This window comes from Pan paniscus, chromosome X (genome assembly GCF_029289425.2).
Source record: "Pan paniscus chromosome X, NHGRI_mPanPan1-v2.0_pri, whole genome shotgun sequence".
Taxonomy (NCBI): Eukaryota; Metazoa; Chordata; class Mammalia; order Primates; family Hominidae; genus Pan; species Pan paniscus.
In genome coordinates this window covers 109656446-109673147 of record NC_073272.2, presented here as the reverse complement: position 1 = coordinate 109673147, position 16702 = coordinate 109656446, and the positions used below count along the sequence as shown (strand labels likewise).

Here is a 16702-nt window from a genome sequence, read left to right as displayed (position 1 = left end):
GTTAACAATTACAGTATTTCATTGACTCTAATATGCCTTAGATTATAAGATGTCTGTTATTTTATATACTGCTGAAAAAAAAAGGTGCTGATTAAACTGTCATGCCACTGATTTTAAGATGCATTCCAATTTTAGTGATGTTAAAATGTCAAAAAAATGCGTCTTAGAGTCCATGAAATAAACTGAGGTATCACCTGTCCTACACACAAACACCCACTCACATACACACCACAGACCGCAACCACACAGGGCACATTAAGGCAGAGTGGGTATGAGTGCAGTCAAAACCCCAGCTAACCTCTGTGCTCTGGGAACAAGCATAGTAACCAAACTGTCTGGAAATAGGAACCCCTTCCACTGGACAGAACTTTATAGAGCCCTCTCACACCCACTGGTCTCACTGGATTCCTCATAGATGTCCTGTGGGGTAAGCTAGACAAGGATATTTACTACTATTTTACAAATGGAGTTCAGGAAAGGTATGACTTTGCCAAGGGCACTCGGGACCTGAAAGGGAAGAACTGGGAGAGCAGGCCCTGCCTGCTCAGTCCTGCTACAATGCTGGTTTGACTACTACAGGACAACAACTATTATTTTGGGAAAGGATAGAGACATAACTACTGAGGTTGTAAATAAGTAACTTTTAACTCCTTTTCCCAACAAAGTTATTTCCAAAACCTCAATATACAAAACAGAATAAAATTGGAGTTGTTCTGGGTGAAGCCAGGGGAAAGGCCAGAGCACCACCCACTCTACTCCGATGCATCCCCCGCTGCCTGAGGTGGCTTCTGAGGCACCTCTCCAGCATCCCTGAGGTGCTGAGGAAGAATCTGTACACCTCTGGAGCAAGGGGGCTTCAACTGTATTGGTAATGTTCTTTTTTAAGCTGAATTTAGGTATTATTCTTCATACCTTTTGGTATATCTTAAATATTTCCTTTTTTAAAAAGGCACTGCTATAGATGGTCAGGTCAAAGAGATGACTCAGAACCGGCCTGGAAACTTGAAAGCAAAAGAAGTTTGCTTTGAATTATGAGCTTAGGTGAGGCCTGGGGACTGAGATTTTTAAAGCTCCCCAGGGGATTAATGAGCAACAAAATCGACAGTCCACTGTACTAGAGGTATCTTGTTAGCGCCGACATGCTAGAAATCTGAGTGTATGTCTTGGAATGCACAGGAAGATCCCTCTGTTCTCAGGGGACAGAATACTAGAGAGCCCAAGGTCTTTCTAAAAATGCAATACTAAAAAGCATGAGCCTCCTGAGTATAGAGAAGGGACAACAGTGGCAGGTTGGCATCACCTGGGCAAGCCCCTTGGATGGAGAAGGGAAGTGTGGAAGGGAGCAGAGAGGCCTGCTGGCTGGAGCAGTGATGGGGCTGAGAATAGGTTGTTGGACAGGAGAACAGCTCTGTGACTCATGCTACTGGCCCTGTTTCCTAGCACAGATGTGTCAAGGAAGCATCCACCCCCACTGCAAAGACCTGCCTCAGTGTGAAATGCAGAGATTACCGGCTGGCTGGTATGCAGGAGTTATTGAAAGTTAGGAAGTCAGCTGTGGAGGGCATCCATTAGCCACAGGAGAAGCCTCTCCCTACTGCCTCCCTGGTTCTTAAACCCCTTTGCCCAGCAGCTCAGACATCCCAGGTGTGCAATTCAGATGCGAGGCAGAGTGCTGACTGTGGGGAGGGCGGGTTCAGGCAGTAACAGAGTCCTTGACTTTCGACTACATTGGCCTTGCCTGTTGCCAAGGTTAGCAAACCACACATCCTTTGATTAAACCATTGCATTTGTCAGGCTGACATCTGTGTATTTCTGTTCCTCCACTGGCACTGGCAAACCAGGACAAGGGAAAAGCTCATTGGGGGATCAGGTTGTAACCATCTCAAGCTGCTCCCTACCCCTCAGTGGGGTGGATGACACATTCCATGGGCTGGTGGGGCTTTTGCCATGCAGACGCCAATTCTGTGTGCCTCCAGGGAAGGAAGGGGTGACCCTGGTGGTGATGAAGAGCTATAAAGGATATGGAAAAGCAGTTGGACACCTTGCCCAGAGGTCCAGGAAAGAGTCAGGTGAACAGTTGCTGTTGGTCTTAGTGCTTTTCCCTCACAATACTGCCTCCTTATCCAGGACACCAACTATATAGAGCCCTGCAGAGAAACAGGATGGGGCCCCTCAGCAAGAAGCTTGAGGTGCCTGGGCAAACAAAGGCATCCCAGCCCCATCCAGGAGAATTCATAGGATGGGCATGGCTTATGTAGCCTAGGGTTCTCCATCAGAGAACAGTGGTGCCTCCTACCATATTTTAGCACTCAGGTGTAAGATCCTTGTTCACGGAGCACTTTTCATGGAATGGGTCCTGTGCCAGGGGCTGGAGGATGAATCAGACCCCACCTGGCCCTCAAGGAGCTTAATGTCTACAGAGGGAGAGAGACCAGTAATGAATCACGTAAGAGGGAGGCAAATGATGGCCAGAGTTAGTACCAGGTGCTGTAGGAGCAAAGTGGACTGGCACCTAACGTAGCCTGGGGCTCAGGGAAGACTGCAGAGAGGAGCTAACCTTTGAGTGGAGGCCTTAGGATGAAACGGGAGAGTGGGAAGCTGAGAAAACAGCACAAAGGAAACAAATGGCAAGGACCTGGGAAATGGCGTGGCATGCCAAAGGGGAGTACGATCCCGCTGGAGTGAAGTGTTTCTCTGCATGCTTCTTTTGGGAGTGTGGGGTGGAGGAGATGTAGTTGAAGATGCTTACAAAGCCCAGGGCTTGTATGCTACATGAAAGAGCCTGGGCTTTATATTCTAGAGCCAGTGGCCCAGGGAAGTGATGCAGATCTGCACTGGAAAAGACTGTTGCCTGCAGGAGGGAATACAGACTAGGGTGGGGATGGACATGGTGGTAGGGGCAGATGCACTGCCCAGGGTAGGGATGGCAATGGCCTATGTCATTGTCTTTCTTAGCTCTCTTCCTAAAAAGGAACCCATGGGGAAAGGACACAAACCAACTCTCCTCACCTCCTCTCCGCAGCCTCTTTCCATCCTTCCCCTTCACCTGGCCCCCTTTCTTCCTGTGCCTTTCAGGTCTGCTTTGAGGCTGCTGCTGACAGGCCTTGATTCCTCTGCTTTCTACACTCGTGGGCCTCCCCTTTCTCTCTCATCTTCCACACCACTGCCCGGCTCTCTTTCCACTTCTATAAGGACCGGGGGTCCCTGGGCAAGGGTCTACCCAGCAGTGCCAGCACACTGGAAAGGCAGTGGAAGCTGGTGGAGAGTGGAGAGCATGTGAGCTTTGGGGTCTAACAAAACTAGTTTCCAATTCCAGCTCCTCCATTTATGACTAAACCTCCATGTTCTCACTTTCTCCCTACCGTACAAGGACAGCATTGCCAGTCAGCTAATTGTACTTTGATGGGGATTCTAAGAGGTAATGGGAGGGATTTAGCTCCATGCCTGGTGTGCACTTGGAGCTACTACTTTGCTGATTAAAAACCTGAGGCAGCAAGATAAGTGACTTTTCTAGGCTGCTAATCTTCTAGTCCACAATTGCAAGACCCTGCCTCATTCATAGCCTGGGTGCCCAAACACTGGCAAATGAGGAGATCCACCTGCACTGGCTGCCAGGTCTGGCTAGCTGTACAAAGACTGCCCAGGGTAGGGACGGCAATGGCCTAGGTCATTGTCTTTTTCAGCTCTCTTCCTGAAAAAGAACACATGGGGGAAGGACACGAACCAACTCTCCTCACCTCCTCCCCACCAGCCTCTTTGCGCCCTTCCCCTTCGCCATATCTGGCCCCCTTTCTTCCTGTGCCTTTCAGTTCTGCTACCCCTCCCTATCTGGCTACCTCTCCTCTCTAGAAACAGCAGCCCAGGTGAAAGCCTGAACAGGGCCTCTGTCCTGTGTAAAAAGGGCCAATCACAGTCATCATGGGCTGCTCAGCAGGTAGCCTTGGAAAAGCAGGTCTGCTTCCAAAGGGTAAGGCTATCTTGTTCATGGTCCGACCCATGCTGGGTGCAGGCCTGTGCTGAGAATTGCTGGTGCAGAGCTGGCCCTCAGGAAATCTAGGTTGAGTGGGCCTGAATGTGTTTGCCTTCTCCAGCTCAGTCCTCCAGCCTAGCCCAGTGCACTTTGGGTACCAGAGAGCCCAGCAAACGTGCCCGGCAGACAAGCCCTCTGCTAAGAGCAAATGGCCTGCTGGGTCCCTGGCAGAAGTAGGCAATGTGTGGGAATTCAAGGGCAACCAGCCACACAGCTCCCAGGACAAAGGTGTGCTGAGAAAGCCCAGCTGTCCTTTGAGGGTCTTCCACAGTACGGAGGGCCAGAGGCCCCTTTTGTCTATTTTTCAAAGCAGAGGGCCTTCTGAGAGGGTTCTGGGAAGCAAGGCCAGGACTCCTGGGTTCTCATAAATCTTTTAATAACAGTAAATGAAGAAACATTATAACAGTAAGCCCCATGGTGAGGGTTCCTTTTCATTCAAGGATCTTCAACAACAGAAACACCTGAGACTAAAATTCAGAATGCTAAGTACACAAATTAATGACCATTTATTTCCAAAGGCGACTGCAGATACCATTTCGGTACAATCAAAAGGTTTTACAAGACAGAGAAAACACATTACAAAATGCCCCAAGAGGTGAGCAAACTGGTGGGGGCACAGAGCACGCAAGAACCAGCCTGACAAAAATCCTAAGCCTGCTGCTGTTTAGGGAGAGTACAAAGACTGGTTCTAAGGGAAGCCACTGTGTGGGGGTTCAGGGGAGACAGTGACGGGTCTGCCCAGTGCATAGCAATCCCAGCTGGGAACTGAGGAAGGACAGGGGTAGGGGAAGAGGGGCAGAGGCATTTGCTAAGCTCCTGACAGAAACCATTACAGATCAGCCTATCACATTCTCTTCACTACAATAACACCAATATAAATGAAAGATTCTTTAAAATAGAACACAAAATGGACACCAAAAGAAAGCAAGAGTTTTCAAAACAACAGCTTTGTTTGAAATGACTTTTGTTTTGTTTTATTTTTCATGGGGCTTTGTCTGTTTCTTGCCATGAGTAGCAAACCAGTGTACAAAAATGTCACAGACGAGAGCAACAAGCGACTAGGTTTTCCTGAGCCCAAATCAGCTCACTCTATATACACAAAAGGAGGGCTGCCTCCCTGTCACTGACTCTACCCACCACAAAGCGGGCAGGATGGGCAGTGGGGGGAGCTCCTTCCCAGCCTGGGGCCTTGCCAAGGAGCCCACAAGGGCCTGCAGGAGACCCTCCATAATCAGCGTCAGTGTCTTGTCTAACAGCATCACACATGGTCCTTTTTTCCTCCTCCCCTACCTCCTCTTCAGTAGAAACCAGTAAGAAAATCCTCTTCAGGAGGGGACAGATGACTCTGGGTCAACATCTACAAATCCAAGGAAGTCTTTTTGGCAGAGGGAGGCAGGAAAAATGGCCCTTCTGCCACTCCCTGAGCCACCTAGCTTACCCCCAGGGCACTGCCCTGCCCCAATACCGGTGCACAGAGACCTGCTGACAACTTGCTCTCTGTGGGGAGCTGTGCCCACTTCATAGGACACTGAATTACCAATGATCACAAATATAAAAACCTCAACAGAGGCTACAGCAAAAGGGATGATCTGACAGCTAGACTGAGGTACTGTACGGTAAAGTTCGCCGATCACCCTGGTTAGCCCGGCGACCCTGCAAGCAGCTTCTATGAATGCGATGAAGTTTGAGGAGAGAGAGAAAAAGAGATTGCTGACTTGGGGAGACTGAGTCTGTGGCTTCAGAACCCTGCATGCCTTCACAGGCTGGCAGAGGAACATGTTACTGTTGTGCCTCTGGGAGGAAGATGGGCCAGATCATCTTTGGTGTACAAAACCAAATACTGAGGGCAGGGAGGACCAGAAGCAGGCGTGACTGGGTCTCTGCTATTTGGAGTGGATGCCACAAGTTGGCCAGCTCCACAGACTGTTCTTGGCCCACATCCCTGGCCAAGGCTACCTAGGGGCTGGAGGGAGTACTCTTTTCCCTTCCTAAGGCCATTTGAAAGGAAACTGCCCTCTTCTACAAACACCCTCACACACGCGCAGAGCTCCCACACGCTGGCAAATGGCACACGGAAACCTGGCTGGGGAACTGGCTTGGCACTGACAGGAAAGCCCTGAGGAGGAGCTGGGAAGACAGCCCCACTGGCCACTGGGTGTGCAAGCTCCAGCTTCTCCCTCACTCCTGTACCAAAGCTGGGGCAGTAGAGGGCCGGCATAGGGCAGATATGAGGGCTACCCTATAAGGAGGGCTACCCTGTAAGGCGGGCTACCCTGTAAGGCAGGCTGCCAAGAGTCTGGTTGGGTTGCTTCTCTCCACGTTGGCTTGGCCCAAGATAAGAGTGAGATCTGGACCAGTTCAGATGCCTTATGCTCCCCAATGCCCCAAATACAGGCCATGGCTCCTTGTGAAGCCTATAGACTGGGCCCCCTCTATTCTTTTGACCTACATGTTTCTGAGCCAATCTGGCCCCCAAAAGCCCTGCATGCCCCCTTTACTTCTTCCTTCCTTCCTCTGACAGGTGGATCTGTCTCTGGCTTGGCCATGCCAGGCATGTGGCTTTTGCTTTCTTCTCTCCTTCCAAGCACCAGAAAGTGCCCTCCAGAATGGGGTACTAAGCTGTAGACAGAGCAAAGGCAAGCTTGTGGAGGATGTCAACATGGGGAAGGCTCGAGCAACCAGGCAACCTGTGCCATGCCACAGAAACGAGGAGGAGGAGAAGGCCTACACAGTCACACCCCTATGACATTCCGGAGCTAGTCTTCAGCTGAGGCACAGATCCTCTGCTGGCAGCAACTCCAAGTTCTGGTGGAGGACAGACCAGGCCCCCAGGGGCTCCTCCCACAATCCCCTTCCAACTTCTCCTTTTGTAAAGAGGCCAAGGGGCACTGAGGCCTTGTGTATTTCCTCATCAGCTATTCCTACATGTAGCAGTTTGACGGTGGGCAGGGCCAATCCAGCCATTCAAGGAGCACCTCCCCTGGAGGGCCACCCTAAGGTGAGGCACTAAGAAAAGTTCGGCCCTGCCTTCAAAGAGGGCCAAAAACAAAGCTTACGCATCAAAAGGAGCTCAGGAGAGTAAGAGCACTTGGTGCCCTCCCCTCCTGCTCCCCAAGCCCTGGGGATTGATAGCCTCAATGCCCGCAGGCCTCTGCAGAAGGACGGTCCCTCCCAGGGTTGTTTCCTATAGGTCCACTTGCTAAAATTATGACCACTGAGGCACCGAAGCTCAGTGTAGGTCAAACACGGTCAAACTGGAAATACTGGAACTGGTCTAGGTCAACTGTGTTGCCTAGAGTGGGACAGGGGAAGGGAGGCTCATCAGACAAAGTCACCAAATGAGCTTTTCTGTTCTTAAGCAAATCTGTTCCTAGTGGGAGTCAATGCGGAGTCAGCAATGCCCAGCCACTTCCTGCCTGCTTGAGGTCCGTGCATAACTGAGCTGAAGTCCTTCAACAAAAGCTCCTCCTTGTGGAGCACCTGAACCTCCACCCATGAGGACTTAATTCTTTGGCAGCCCCCTTTCAACCTAGACATGGGATTTGGGGGTAGACAGGATGAGGAGGACGTGATGTCCCCCACATTAAACAATTCAGCACTGAGTGTGGATACACTGAAGAAATCTGGCCCTAGGGAAACAACACTGGCAAGAGCTATAGCTGCGCAACCCCGGGATGCTGACATTCCCTGTAAAACCAAGAAACAGATCTACAGAATCTTCCAGAAATGGGCCCTGATGCGAGGATTCTCCAAACTCAAAAACCAACCAACCAGCCAATTCCAGCTCATTCTTCCCTGAAGCTGCCTGAGAGAGGGAAAGAGGGAGGGAGGGGGGAGGGGGAGGGGTGGGGGGAGAGGGAAAGGGAGAGGGAACACATTTAAGGGGCACTCAAGATTAAAATGGTATCTATTATCAACATTTTCCTAAAACAGAGTGTATGATTCAAATCACAGTTTTCTGTGCTCACTTCTGATTGGGATATGCATCAGTTCTCAACTCTCACAGGCAGAACTTACACAGGGTCTGGCCTAGTACTGTATATATCTTGACCCTCTTCACTTTGGATTTGTCATTGCAATAGATCTCCAACCCTCTCAATGGAATCTAGCCCTTGGGCTGGGTGGTGCTCTCACCTCCCACCCCAGGCAGCATCCTGGAGGGAGTGGCTGGTTGGCTGCTTACTTTGAGTCATGGGACACCAGTGACCAGAATCTGGCTGGTTCTGTCTTGACCATGAGCTGTGAAATCCCTCGGCTCTGGACTTGCCGCTGGTATAGAAACAAGGCCTCAGTCCCCCGTGGTAAGGGCTGTGCTGGAGACTAAATGGGACGCCAGCATAAGCCTGGAGGTCCCTGGCAGTGGAGAAATGAAACACAACCCAATCTCATTGCTTCGATGCCAAAAGAACTACTACTTGTTGTTCCCTTTCTCCTCAACCAGCTGTTGTTAAAGCACCGACAAGCAGAGTGAAAGAGCCGCTCACTGCAATCTCCCCATGTAAGGCCACTAGGAGCAGAGAGAGAGCCAAAGGGAAGGAGGAAAATCCAGCGCCCAGCACTACACCCCAGGCTCAAGGAGACATCGTAGGGGGAAGAGCTGGGGAAGGAAGAGTGGTAGAAGAAAGGGACAGAAAGGAGGAAAAAGAAATACACCAAACATCCTACTGCCCTCTCCCATGATTTCATCAAGAACTGGGTGTTCTCCAAGTCAAGTCACGACTTGCTTCCTCAGGGAGGAAAAAAAAAAAAAAAAATAAGCACCTTCAGTCTATTTTCTTGGCTGGAAGCCGGAGCAAATCCAGCAGATATTTACACAAGGGCCCAGCCATGTATGAGAACAGGATGACCAGCTTCCCGTGGGTCATGGTCATGAGAGTCTGGTGTCCCGAGGCCCAGATGCGATACCAGGGGCCGTAGAATGGGTCTGAGATGGCCGGACACAGCATGTTGTTCAAATTCACTTCGGTGACCTGCAGGGACAAGGGAGGTAGAGTGAGCGTTCACCATCCTTAGGCTTTCTCTGGCTTCTGCCAGTTCAGCCATCTCTACCTAATGGGGGACTAGACAAGGAGGGATTGACCAATCCCCACCTGTTTATAAAGGGATTTCTTCTCTCCCCTCGGTTTTCTGAGTGAGTCAAGGCTAGAGGCCTCTGGAGGTGATGGGGGAGGGCCGTCTAGTGGAAAAGCTATTCAGTTTTGCTCACGGTCTTGCCTTCTGTTTGGGCCCAGAACTTGTTGCCATTCCTGAGCAACTACTATGTGCCTAGACCCCGGAGAGGTGTTACGGGCTAAAAGTACAGCCCACAGCGTGGGCCCTGCCTCCACGTAACTGCAATCAATCAAGTGGGGGTGGTCAAAGGTTTACTACATCTGACCCCAAACCAGACAGGGCTCACCCAGCTTTATACACTATGAGGAGGTCTGAGGAGCATACAATATGGGGGCTGAGTCCTCAGAGAAGATTTCATGACAGAAGTGGTACCTGAATGGACTCATGAAAGATGGATGGGGGTTTATGGTGAGGAATGGGGTGAGGGTTGCCCTCCTTGTAGGAGGCGTTGCCTGAGCATGGTATGTAGGGTGACATGAGCACACTGATGCCTCTGGAATCTGGGTCCCAGTGGAGAGCAGCAAGTGGTAAGGGTGTGAACTTTGTACGGCTTCCTCCTGAGAGCGCGGGAAGCATTCACACTGTTGGCAAGGAGCTCAGACTAAGCCCCCAGCAAACCAGAGCAGAGCCATACACCAGAATGAGGAAGAGAAAGTGACTGCTTCTACAAAGGTGTTGGGGACATCAGTTACACGCCCTAGTCATGCTAGGTCACGCGAGGCTCCACATGGCTAATGCTACATTACTGCCACTTGCACACAAAACCAGACATGCGACACCTGCCCCAGGGACGGTCGCAGCACCTGCCTTCCAAAGCCCTTCAAGCCTGTTCACATTAAAGACAAGTCCTCACCACCTCTCAGGGAAGTTGGGGCTTTTATACCATGTCAAAGAGAGGTGGAGAACTCTCTGCCCTCAAGGGTGAGGTGACTCATTCAGAGCAGTGGCAGAGCCAGGACTTGAACTTGGGTCTCCTGACCCCCAGCCCCAGTCCTGAGCTCTTCCTACTCATTTTGCCACTGATATACACTGTTACACTCAGCAATTTTGGGCTCTGGATAACTCAGCTACTGAGTCCAACCATCCAACCATTCTTCATGACTCCAGGAAGTTCTAAACACCCCAGAATGCCACAGGATTTCCCCAACACCACACTTCACTGGCCATGAAGCTCAGGGAAGAGTGCAGCCTTCAGGGCCTATGAATGGGCCCAGGATGGACCCAAGGTCAGAAGACTCCCCCAGGCCAAGGGGCAGGGTTAGGGTCCTGCCTCCCCACGGGGTCCACAACAAACCACTTTCCAGTTGCAGCTCATTGTTTCCGACCCAAGTGGCCATGAGTGAAAGGCATCCTTGCCTCCCCAGGGATGAAAGAAACAGTCATTACTGAAAGACTCAGAAAACTCTTTGGAGAGGCCAAGGCTGTAGATCATAAATCAGCAATCCAGACACAACAATCTGACATCCTGGCCTTTAGCATCTTGCATTTTCAAAACAAAGTGATACGCCAGCACCAACCAGGATTATCAAGATTTATGGAGAACTGCAAACAGAGGGGATAGAAGGGGATGTAACCAAACTTACCAGGCCGAGGATCTGCAAGACGCTGAAGTGATAAAAGAACATGAGGCCAGTTGAGAGAAGAGCCCACCGGAAACTGCTGAGGGGCTCTGGAGTGTAAGCACCTGGAGGAAGAGGGGAGATGGTGAGATGGCAGGAATAGTGACCCACTTCACCTTTGTACCATGAGGGTGCAAGTACTGAGGTCACAGCTGCTGCCTGATGACTGTTCCTTTTACTGATCACTGGCAACTACTCAAAAGACAGCCCCACTGATTAGCTGGGTACTCAACCCAGCCCCTTCCTGCCCTCTGTCCTGCCACTTATTTCTAGGGTCACTACAAAGAGAGGACTCTTTTTTTAATCATAAAAGTGGTATGTATTCATTAAAGAAAATTTTCACATGAGTTTGTCTCTTTGGTCATTTTCTCTGCCTCAGGATTTTCTTTTCTTTCTTTTCTAAATTAGTATTTGCAATCTTACTGTACACATAATTGTATACCCTTCATTCCCACATTTATTTCCTCGTGTTTCTAAAGAGAAATGTCATTGAGGAAGTATGGTGTAGTGGTTGAGAATGTTAACTATGAAGTTAGATTTGAGTTCAAATCTTGACTCTACTGCTTACGGGCCATGTGAAAAGTTGTTTAAAATCCTTGTATCTCAGTTTACTTGCCTGTAAAATGGGGACAATAGTACTACCTACTTCTTAGTGTTGAAGGAATAAATGAAACAATATACTGAGAGCTCTTAGTTCAGGGTCTGGTACAATGTAAGTGCTCAGTGAGTGTTAAATGCTGGCATTATCTTAATTATTATTCAAATAACTGAAGAATGTGCCAACTCTCCCCCAGGGATACCAAAAATGATATATTTTCCCTCTATCATTGCTAAAAAGTATCATCCCAGTAGGCCTCGATATATTCCACATCTTGGAGAATGGGGGCATGGTTTATAGGATGTTGTGGGTATCACTCTGAGTGGGAACTCAGAGTGGGGAATGCTGAAGAATGAAAGGGACCTGGAACCCCCACCCCAAGCAATTAGGGTTGACATCATATCCTAGACTATTATTTTCCCAAATCAGTCTTTCACTGATTCATCCATTCATTCAACAGTTATGAGGCACCTTGTGTATTCCAAGTCCTGTGCAAAGCTTTGAGGACAGGAAGATAAAGAAGGCAGGTTCCCTGCAACTGCAGACTCACAGTCAACAACTACAACACAGGGTAGCTGGTGGGATGACTGAGGTCTGCGCCACCTGTTATGGGAAAACAAAACTCAGCCAGGGGCACAAGGAATGCTTCTTGGTACAGCAAGTACTGGTGCAAAGCCCAGAAGGACAAATAGGACTTAAGGAGGGGCCTAGGAATTCCAAAGCACAAGCTTGCATGGAGACAGACAAGAGTGGGGCAATTCAGAGAACTATGGATAAGGGTTCCATGGGGCCACAGGGGAGAGTGTAATGGGGCAGTTAGCAGGTACTAGCCTCAGAGGTTCGCAGGGCTGGTCTGCTCCAGGCTGCGACACATAGGACACTAGAAGCCATGCTGAGGGCTTTGGGCTTCATCCCATGCACCAGGGTCATGAACTCAAATGCCCCAACTCTCAGGCAGATAATTGGAAGCAGGGGTGCGACCAGGGCCTAAGAGACACTAGGGGATGCTGGAGACTGTCAAACTGAAAAGCCCACACCCGTTCTAAAGAGGGCAACCACCACTCAGCTCCATCCAATCATTGCCCTGAAGGGATGTGCACCCAGAGTTACCAGTTTTTTTCACTTTTGCAAGAGAAGCCAATATATATGAACTTTTATGTGAAATTTCCTGATTTTCCAATGTTGGCAACTAATTCAAAATGTTTTAAGAACATTTTGGACCAAGCAAAACATGTCTTCTGAATGGATTTCAGCCCATGGGTGGCCAGCTTTGAGCTCTGCTGTAGAGTCACAGAAAGCAGAAGTTTTGAAGCAGTAAGGTGAGGTGATCACGTGTGTCTGCAAAGGATCACCCTGGCTGGTGTGCAGGGGATGGACTCAAGCAGACAGAGTCGAAGCAGGGAGGCTGGTAAGAAGATTGCTACAGGAGCCCAAAAAGAGAACAGGATGAATGGCCTTGGAAGGCAACAGCAGTGAGGCTGGAGGAGAGTGGGGGGAAAATCACCATGATGTGGAAGAAGATTGGAGAAGATTGTTGGGGAGATGGGGGTTGGTAAGGGAGAGGAAGGATCTTGGAAAACTCCCAGTGTTCTGGCTGGGGTATCACTGGGTTGATGGTGCCATTTATTGCCATGGAGAAGAGAGGAAAAGGCAGATTGGGACAGAAGGGAAATGATGAGGCCAAGTTTAGACATGAAATTGAGGTGTATGTGGAATATCCAAGTGGAAATGGGTCTTTGGCGGCTGCCTGTACTCTAGGACATATAGTGTGATGGATAAGAGCATGGGCAGTGGAGCTCAACAGGTAGAGGTTTGCAAATCCTGGCCCCATCACTTATCAACTTTGGGGCCTTGGGAAAGTCTCAGCATCTCTTGAACTCGGTTCTACTCACCTATAAAATGGGGTGGCACTGCCTAATTCACAATGTTGTTGGAGAGATGAGATGAGATAATATACCGTAATTACAGTATTGTATCTGGGATTTAGCAAATGCTGATTATTTTCATTGTTATATGAGTCACAAACTCAGTGGAGAGGATGGGGGCGAGCATGGAGATGTAGGTGTCATCAGCACACAGTGGTAACTGAAGTCATGGGAACATACGTAGAAAGAGAGAAGGAAAAGGCCAGAGGCAGAATGCCAAGGAAAACCATGTAAGGAGAGCATGTGGGCGAGAAGAGAAAGGAGACTTTCTTCAGTGACTAAAGTGGGGACCAGGGCTGGGGGCTCTTCTGTGGAAGAAGCTCAGGCTTGCTTTAGGCTCATGGCACATCTGAGTCAGAAGGCCCTTGCAGACATAGATATCATTCCCTCCATTTTATAGATGGAGAAATTCCAGGCTAGAAGATGGGCAATGTCACAGCCAAAGTCATAAGAGTGGAGCACTGGAGAAATGAACTCTCACGCACTGCCAGGGGACTCACTAGGGAGCTCAACGCTCCTGTTGCCACTTGTGAAGGCCTCCAGCACACAAGTTGGATTGTCTCTTCCCTTGTCTGTCCAACCCTCTAGACCAAGTGCATCTCAGGGTCAAGGACCATGTCAGGCCACTTCTGCATTCCTAGCATCTAGCACAGTGCTTGGTGCGTGAAAATGCACAGAGCTATGCCCTTAAGGCATGCACACATTCCTGTCTGCTGAATGAGTGTGGACTGGGCACCGTGTTGTCACCCTGGCTGCAGCGGGCATACAGGGGAAGAGGAGGCCTGGAGGACAGACAAGGGCTTAGGCTGCCACTCCTCCCACTGCTGGAGCCCCCAGTCCTGTTGTCCCGGGTGCCCCCTCCCTCCATCCTCTCTGCTCGGCGCCCCCTAGTGGCAGATGGGCAGCAGTGACTGAGCCAACAGGCGGTGGCAGGAAAGCCCGTGGGTGTTGGTGGGGGGTGTCCTCAGCCAGGAGGCAGCTCTGCAGCCAGCCCTGTTATCATGCTCCTCCCGTCTTGCCCCATGCTGCAGAGGGAAAGGAACACTCAGAGATACTACCAGGGGACACTGTTTCTCAGTGCTCTCACTGCCCCTTGCCCAAACCCCCACTTTAGTAGCATTCATTCTGTGCTGCATCATCCATCCCATACCAGACTGTTAGTTCTCTGAGAGAGGGGCTGTTTCTGAATTACCTCTTCACGTCCAGCACCTGGTACACAGTGGGCACTCCAAAAGTAATCACTGCTTGGGTGAATGAATGGTATAGACTTTCTGGAGAATCATAAAATTATAACTCTTTGCCTCAAAAATACTACTTTGTGGACCACCATCAAATACCTAAAAACTCCAACAAACCACCCTAATTTGCGCAAAGATATTTACACCTGCGCTATCTATAATACTGAGAAACTGGAAACAAACCAAGTGGGGAGATAGTTACATAAACTATGGTACCTCAACATTGTGCAACAGAGTCCACTACCATTCAAATGACAGCCAAACTATGTATCTGTCTATGGCTGGCAATGGCAAGGACAAAAGACAAAACACCAGGCAGTATACAAATGGCAGAAAATACAGCTTAGTAGTTTAAAAACAAAGGCCTTGGGGCCATGTAGCCTTGGGTTTGAATCATGGCTCTGCCACTACCCATAGGAGTGACCTTGGGCAAATTGTGCTGCCCCTCTAAGCCTGTTTTCCTGCTGGTGGGCTGAGGGTAACATCTACCTCTAAGGGCTGGTGAGTGGAAAAAGAGAGATAAAAGTATATACGACAGCTATCCTGGCATGCAGATGGCTGCTGCTATTTTTTATCATGGCGACCACAACCATCCAAAATCTTATAAAAGACTAGAAGATGATGGGGCATCTTCTAAAGAGGTGATCTTCTCTATGAAGGAGGACTTCCACTATGGCTTCCATTGCCTTTCACTGTTACTGATTCTTTTCATTGAAAAGTTGATCAAGTATTCAATTTTTTTGAAAAAATAAAAAAAGAAAGTACTCTGAGAATAGATGATCCAGTCTACACAGATATATGCAAATTGTATGCAAACACATATCATTCTCTTTTCTGTATACCTGCATGTGGCCCTTGGGAAAATCCCAGTGAAAAACCAGTTTTCTTCTAAAAGAAAACAGAAACTTAAGCACTTTCAAAAAATTAAACATACAAACCCTTTTTCTCCTTTAAGAAAAAATGTGACATTTTTTGCTAGCATCTTATATCCCAGGAAGAGAGAAGCATGTCAGCTGTAAAGGTAGGGGAAAACCTAGATAATAGCTTTTTCTAAAATCAATTTCTGCCAGAAGCAAGTTTTATGAGTCCTGGGAAAGAAGTCAGTTGCACCAGCAGCAGCCAAGACTGATCCCCACAGGCCTCCCAGGGGCCCCTTTTCTCATCCTATAATCCCACCCATGAAGGACTTATACTAAGGAGATGAGACTGGGCAGTGTGACATCCCACTCTCTAATCTTCTTCCTGCTTCCTTCAACTCACTCACTTATTCATGGTACCCATTCACTCAACATCTACAGAGTCCACATTGGGAGTAAAGACTCCATGCCAGACAGTGGAAAGAAGGAGGCAAAGATGGTGGTCCCCACTCTTGGGAACTACCTGCGTTTACAAGTGAATAATGCAATGGTGTAGTTAGGTAAGTGCATTAAGTAACAGGGACACTGAGGAAAAGTAGCTGGAGAAGATGACAGTTGAGGTGAGCTTTGCAGAACCAGAAGGGGTTAGGGTAGGGCCTTGAAGGAAGGAGAGGTTATAGCCTGAGAAAAGCTGTGGAGACATGAAACAGCATGCTGTTTGTGTGCAATTAGAAGGAGTTCTGCGTTACTGGAAAGGAGAGAACTTTGTGAGAAGGGACACATGTCAGGAGATGAAGCTGGAAAAACATGCAGGTGAGGCTGGGTCATGAAGAGCCTTGTTTGCCATGCTGGGAACTTGGCCTTTATCTTATATACAATGAGAAGCCACTAAAAGGTTTTAACAAGGAGAATAAAAAGGTCAAAGTTATGTTTCAGCTACCTAGACTGCTCTAGCAGCAATGTGGACAATGGACTGGAGAGGGACAAGACTGATGACAAGTTCAAATGGTACTGCAGTGGCATAGAGGACTTGGCAATTTGTCAGACAGGAAGGAGACATCTAGACTAACTTCCAGGTCTATGGCTTCAGTAACTGAGAGGAGGTAATTTAGGGAAGAGATGAGCTCAGGTTGGAGCATGCCAGCACTGAATGCCTATCCACTACACCAGCAGATGTCTCCAATAGGCTGTTATGTCCAGGTCTAGTGCTCAGGAGAGGGAGATGGCCTGGAAACAGGACTTGGGGTATGGATAAGATCAATGAGAAAGAGTCCACAAAATGTGATAAAAGGCTCAAGGAGGAAGCCTGGAAAATAGCAACAG

The 16702-nt window shown here is 49.0% G+C and overlaps 2 protein-coding genes across 12 annotated transcripts in view; both read right to left on the bottom strand.

Annotated features, from left to right (window-relative positions):
- Nucleotides 1-16702, bottom strand: part of TMEM164 (transmembrane protein 164) — a 193319-nt gene that overhangs the window by 14342 nt on the left and 162275 nt on the right. For 9 of the 11 annotated variants that reach the window (XM_008975536.5, XM_008975533.6, XM_055106140.2 and 6 more), the window contains 2 exons: nucleotides 10726-10826; nucleotides 4390-9000 (listed from right to left, as the gene is read on the bottom strand). In XM_008975536.5, the coding sequence (XP_008973784.1) occupies nucleotides 8794-9000; nucleotides 10726-10826 (308 nt within the window). In that variant the 3' untranslated portion in view covers nucleotides 4390-8793. Of the gene's footprint in view, nucleotides 1-4389; nucleotides 9001-10725; nucleotides 10827-16702 lie in introns of those variants that run through there. The other 2 variants (XM_034950033.3, XM_057301048.2) reach the window with 1 other exon arrangement.
- On the bottom strand, nucleotides 4978-6248 carry LOC103786705 (uncharacterized). Its single transcript, XM_055106141.2, has one exon. It carries the CDS (start codon nucleotides 6246-6248, stop codon nucleotides 5787-5789), a length of 462 nt encoding a protein of 153 aa, XP_054962116.1. The 3' UTR covers nucleotides 4978-5786.

Bases quoted from the DNA above. Each gene is read 5' to 3' on its own strand.
- LOC103786705 (XM_055106141.2), bottom strand. From the start codon at position 6,248: ATGCCGGCCCTCTACTGCCCCAGCTTTGGTACAGGAGTGAGGGAGAAG.